The sequence below is a fragment of the Morus notabilis genome, unplaced genomic scaffold (assembly GCF_000414095.1).
Source record: "Morus notabilis unplaced genomic scaffold, ASM41409v2 Scaffold4927, whole genome shotgun sequence".
Classification (NCBI taxonomy): Eukaryota; Viridiplantae; Streptophyta; class Magnoliopsida; order Rosales; family Moraceae; genus Morus; species Morus notabilis.
In genome coordinates this window covers 1-5,886 of record NW_010366330.1, presented here as the reverse complement: position 1 = coordinate 5,886, position 5,886 = coordinate 1, and the positions used below count along the sequence as shown (strand labels likewise).

The 5,886-nt window shown below is 32.1% G+C and overlaps 1 protein-coding gene across 1 annotated transcript; it reads left to right on the top strand.

The window, feature by feature from the left end:
- The first annotated feature begins 3,215 nt into the window (after nucleotides 1-3,215).
- On the top strand, nucleotides 3,216-5,521 carry LOC21384299 (60S ribosomal protein L9). Its single transcript, XM_010110035.2, has 3 exons — nucleotides 3,216-3,666; nucleotides 5,005-5,127; nucleotides 5,283-5,521. Exons 1-3 carry the CDS (start codon nucleotides 3,292-3,294, stop codon nucleotides 5,367-5,369), a joined length of 585 nt encoding a protein of 194 aa, XP_010108337.1. The 5' UTR covers nucleotides 3,216-3,291; the 3' UTR covers nucleotides 5,370-5,521.
- The last annotated feature ends 365 nt before the right edge of the window (nucleotides 5,522-5,886 follow it).

Sequence of the window (5,886 nt, the reverse complement as noted above, 5' to 3'; positions counted from 1 at the left end):
ATTTACTTTTAAGACTGATCTTATTATTGTATTGACTATTCTATATCAATTTTATTGTTCTATTTTATTATTAAGTTTTCTCCAAATTTATATCTTTATTAATTAATATTATTAGGAAAGTACGAAAAAAAAAGAAAAAACTATTTGCGATGACACTATGTTATTGCAAATATGGTATGACACGTTATCGCCAACGACATATTCGACAGAACATTCGTGACGACTATCGTCGCTAATATATTAGCAACGACATTTTAAATCTATGTCGTCACAAATATATTATTTGCGACGACATATCATCATAAATATTTTATTTGCGACGACAAGTCAGTTATTTGTGACGACATGACGTCACTGCAAATAAGCTTTTTTGTTGTAGTGTCACTTCTAAATATAAAAATTTGATGACGTGGCATGATAAAAATCTAATTTTATTAATTATCATTAATTATTTCAATCAACTATTTAATTTATTACAACCGTTAAATTAATATCTTATAACTAAAATAATAATCTCATTAATAAATAAATATTAAAATGACTATTAAAATCATACCCCATCAACTTACTTGTGCTATGAACCATACTGAATATGACAGGCAGCATCCGACCAACATGAATGTGCCACGTGTGAAAGTGCATCAGAAGTATTAAATGTGGTGATGACCAATATGGAGTTATTTTCCCTTGTAAAGACTAGTTGTTAAAGCTCCAACAACACATAGTAATGCTCCAAGAGTCTTCATTTTAGCTTCTCCAATCTACAAACGCATTTCAATGGAAATAAATATTACCGTTAACAGTCGCAATGTGGCCCAAATTAATATCTCTTGTTAAATTGGTGAAGGAAAAAAAGGGTTAATTGCCAATATAGGTTAGTTTAGGGGCATTTGTCAAAACACTAAAAATTTAAGAAGTAAAATGTCAAAAAATGTGACCTACACGTGGGATTTTCATCACTAATTCAAACGATATTGTCAAGTTGGACCAAATTGCATACTTTAACAAGTTTTGAAAATTAATTGTTAAGATTAAAAGTTCATGAAAGAATTTATCAAAGCACATAAATTTTAAGGAGTATGATGCTAAAAAGTTTTATTTATAGCGCTGGTGCATAAAAAAAAAGTTTGTTAGGTTATAAAAATTTAAAGAATTTTGAATTGACACTATATAGTTAGAAAACTTTATAAGAACCAATAAAATGTTCTTTTTTGTACCGCACCAAAAAAAAATTGAACTCCTATACATGTATATATAAACATATATTGTTTAAATAGATGCCTCACTTGACGATGATGGAGAAGATAAAAGTGACAACGGGAACTAAGTTGAAGAAGTTGCTAATAAAAGACCGTGTTCATTTTATCAATTTGAGTTTATAATTTGAGTTTTAATACAGTAAAAAGTTTTCAAAAACAGTAACATCTAATTTTTTTGCTACAGTCAAAAGTTTTCACATAAAGTCACATCTCAACTTAAATTAAAAACTCGAATCAGCGAACTAAACAGGCTCTCTCCTATAGCGATTGTTATCCTACATATGTATGCAACGAGTAAGATTCAACGGCTTCAACAAAGATTTAAAACTAAAAAAAAACCAAAAAAACAAACAATAATTTATGGATATCTGAGTAGTCAAATTTTATTAACTGAGCGGTAACGTGAATTGAAGGATTGGAATATCACTGTTGGAGAGTTGTTAATTATTTGAATAAATTACTTTTATACATAAAAATAATACCAGTAAATAATTAGTCTCCATAAGTTATGACGAGCCTTATTGATACATTGGGTCCTTTACGGTTCTCCACTATAAAATTTTCCATGTTTCCTATTTGATCTTTAAACATTATGACCATTAAAGTTCTTTCCATAAAAAGAAGAAAACTATAAAAAAGAAAAAACCTCAGTATTTTTTAGGAGTAGAAATTTGGACACAATTGTGTAATCTACCGATGTGGGTTGAACTCTTATGCCCTATTTTTCGGAGTAAAGCCAAGACAAAATGAGAGACGAAATTACAAAAAGTTCTCTGCAGATGACATTGGCTACCATCATTACTGGTTCACAACAATCAATTTTATCTGGTCACATTAAACTAATCTCATGTGTATAACTATAGGATTAATTTACTAGTATTTCCTTAAATTTTGAGATTATTCTCATTTTATCTCTAAAACTTTAAAAACTCTCATTTTACTGTTTGAATTTTAAATTTGTCATATTTTGTCTATTTGTAATAATTATGTTAAAATCAGACAAAAAAAGAAAGTGGTTAAGTATAGCATATGATTTTTATCTCTTTATTTTTAACAGAAATTGAAACAAAACAAAAAAAAAAAAAACCACATGATTGTATTACTCTATTTTTTATATGTTTTTAACAAAAATTACAACATAATGGATTAAATGGGAATAATTTAAAGTATAAGGAGCAAAATTAATTTTTTTAAAATTTAGTGAGCAAACTAAGAATGATACTAAAGTTTAAAGGACCAGTAATAATAATCTTAAACTATATATTGTATTTGTATTATATTTTACATTAATTACTTCACAACTTATTATATTTTATGTTATATGAGTTTTTATTATTGTTTGTTTATTGATTTACAACTTATATATTTAAACTTGTCTTCATATATTTTATTTTTATACTAATTTATAATTTATGAGACAAGTTTGAAACTTTAATTATGAGACTAATATTATGATGAAAATTAACTTTCTTATCTCGGGTTTATTTATAGTTTCTTTATTTTGTTCAACCCAATTAATCTATCTAACCCGATTTTAAATTGTTGTGTTGATAGGTAGATTAACTTTGAAATCAACTCACCCAAATTTGATTAGGTGGGTTTAAAAATCTTAAAAACCCACATGATGTTCACCCCTAGAATTTTTTTTTTTTTAAAATGCATTAATCTAGATTTTTACTTTTTAATATTGACTAATATTACTAGTCAAATAACTATAGTCAAAAGAGTATTTAATCAGCTTTTTTATTTTATTTTAAATTTACATGCTTTGTAGACATTGAACTACAACAGAAAGAAAATGTATGGGCCCCCATAAGCAGCCTAAAAACAAGTTGATGGGCTCAATTCCTTTTGGAACTTAATGGCATAGTTCGGCCCGCAAAACCCAGGCGCCAATTAGGGCTCCAAAACCTGATGTATATATGAATCAACGTGCAGCTAGGGTTTTAAGGCCTCCCTCTGCACTTCATTCCCCAGCCGACTCCTTGAGAGAGAGAGAGACAGAGAGAGGAGAGAGAGAGAGAGAGCAGAGATGAAGACCATTCTCTCGTCGGAAACCATGGACATCCCGGAAGGTGTCAAAATCAATGTTAACGCGAAGATCATCGAGGTCGAAGGACCGAGAGGCAAGCTGGTGCGGAACTTCAAGCACCTCAATCTCGACTTCGATCTGATCACCGACGAGGAGACCGGAAAGCGCAAGCTCAAGATCGACGCCTGGTTCGGATCTCGCAAAACCAGCGCCGCCATCCGTACCGCCCTCAGCCATGTCGAAAATCTGATCACCGGCGTCACAAAGGGATACCGGTACAAGATGAGGTTTGTCTACGCCCATTTCCCTATCAACGCCTCCATCACCAGCGGCAGCAAGTCCATCGAGATCCGGAACTTTTTGGGCGAGAAGAAGGTACCTTTCTTTCTCTCTCTTTTTTTTTTTGTTAATTTTTATTTTGTTTGCTCTGTTGGTATCGCATTTTGTATTTCTTTACCGGATTTTACTGCTTTGTTTCTGCTGCTTATTTTGTCTGTTCTTTTTTTTTCATTCTTTTCGATTCATTCGCAATAAGCTATTTTCAACAATAAGAGAACTGTTTGTGAGAAACTAATTCTGGGACTTACGTGAAACTTGCTTTGGTTCTGTTCATGCTTACAGTATTTAGTTATGGAACTTTAATTGCATTTCTACAATGAATGAGTAATGTTATGCTTACAATGTGAAGCCTTCAATGTGTCAAACTTTGATATGAAAGGAGCCAATTTGTTGGTTGTTGCTGGTTTACACCGTTTGGAAGCCTTTTTGTGAGAAGTAATCTCTTATGCGAGTTTTAGTTATCTCGTAGTGAGAAAAGATTTTTCTATATTGAATTGGGTATTTATAACAGTTTTTCTTTCAACGATGTATTAACCTGTTTTATTATGAATTGGATGTAGTGCTTTCTTGAGGAAGGCCGTGTCGTTTTACAAAGTTCCTTCATTTCGTTTATTCAATGCTTGTTGTCGTTTTGACTTTGTTGCTCAAATTTGTGTGATTTGTCTTGCTGCTTTTGTGGTTTTGTGTTTGATATAAAAGCTGCTAGGGCGAGGTCCATCACAGCTCAGATTGTATTCAACTTTTGGTTTACTCACTAGTATCTGAAACAGAGGCTGCTGACAAGCCTGTCTTTATCATTTTCTTTTGTTTTCCTGGGTTGCTGCGCCATATTTTATTTTGGTTAGTGTTTTTTGCCATGTAACTTTGATCACATTTCTATAATGAATGTGCAATATTGATTTTTAATCAAAATTCTTTCATTTTATATGTATCAGATGAGCAACGAACGTGTTAGAAATGAGTCTGAATTTTAAAGATGTCTGTTTTGTGGTTATTAATGGTTTACGTTTTCTAGAGGCGATCCCTTGAGAAGTTGCTCTTGAGCAAATGCATTCTTTGATTGAATGAGTCCTTAGTCACGTAGTAAATCAATACTGTTTATAGAATGTGGATAAACTAAGTTTGTACGGCTATGTTTGTATGTTGTAACATCTGGCTGGTGATCATTCTGCAACAGTAGTTGATAGTAATTGAAGCATGAAATTCTCTATTCACAGAAGTTCATTCGGTGAAAAATGCTTTTGGGTATTGTAAATCTCTGTTGCAAATTGTAGTAGCACTAGTTGGAGGACTTGTTTACTCTTGATTCTAACATAAAAGACTGTTTATGTAAATGGTTCTTATAAGTATATATTTATTCTTCTGCTGTATCAGGTGAGAAAGGTGGATATGCTTGACGGTGTCACCATTACCCGGTCTGATAAGGTTAAGGATGAGCTGGTGTTGGATGGTAGTGACATCGAGCTTGTGTCTCGGTCTGCTGCCCTTATCAACCAGGTCTATTTCTCTCTCTTTCAGGATTCACGACCTCACAAACATCTATAAATAAAATGTAGATAGACATAAGTTATAATATAATATTCAAAAACATACAATACTTGAATTAAATCGATTTCATTTCTGAGATTTTGTCTTTTTTTCTTTTTGGACAGAAATGCCACGTGAAGAACAAAGATATCAGAAAGTTTCTGGATGGTATCTATGTTAGTGAGAAGGGAACCATCCTCGGGGAGGAGTGAACAATGTTATAGGACAACTTTTTGTAGTTTTTTTTTCGGAAGTAATCCAAATGGTTAAGTTTTGTTTTACCGCGCGAGTTATTTGGACCACTATAAGCTTGTTTCGGATTATGTTGACAATTTTGTGTTATCATACTTCGGTTGGTTTTACATGTGTTCCCTTTCATCTTTGCCTAATGCTATATCGAATTTTTCTAGATCCTTGTTGATTCTTGAGCTGTGTGTTGTGCTTTTATTTGTGGATTTTTGATCGTCTCTTTTTTTCCCGATTTTTGACTCTTGCTGAACATAATCAATTTAGCATTCTGATTTCTCATTTCAATTCGCTTGTTCTTTCAATTTGTATTTTTTTGGAACCCAACATCGAGCAGCAATGTTAGTTATCTATATACAGTTGCAAGCAAAAGTAACACCTCCTTAGAAATAGATAATTGTCTTCGGTCTTAGCATCAGTTGAATATCTTTTTGGACTCTTTTTTTTGGCTAATCCAACTTAGACCTGCACATAAAAAAGGTT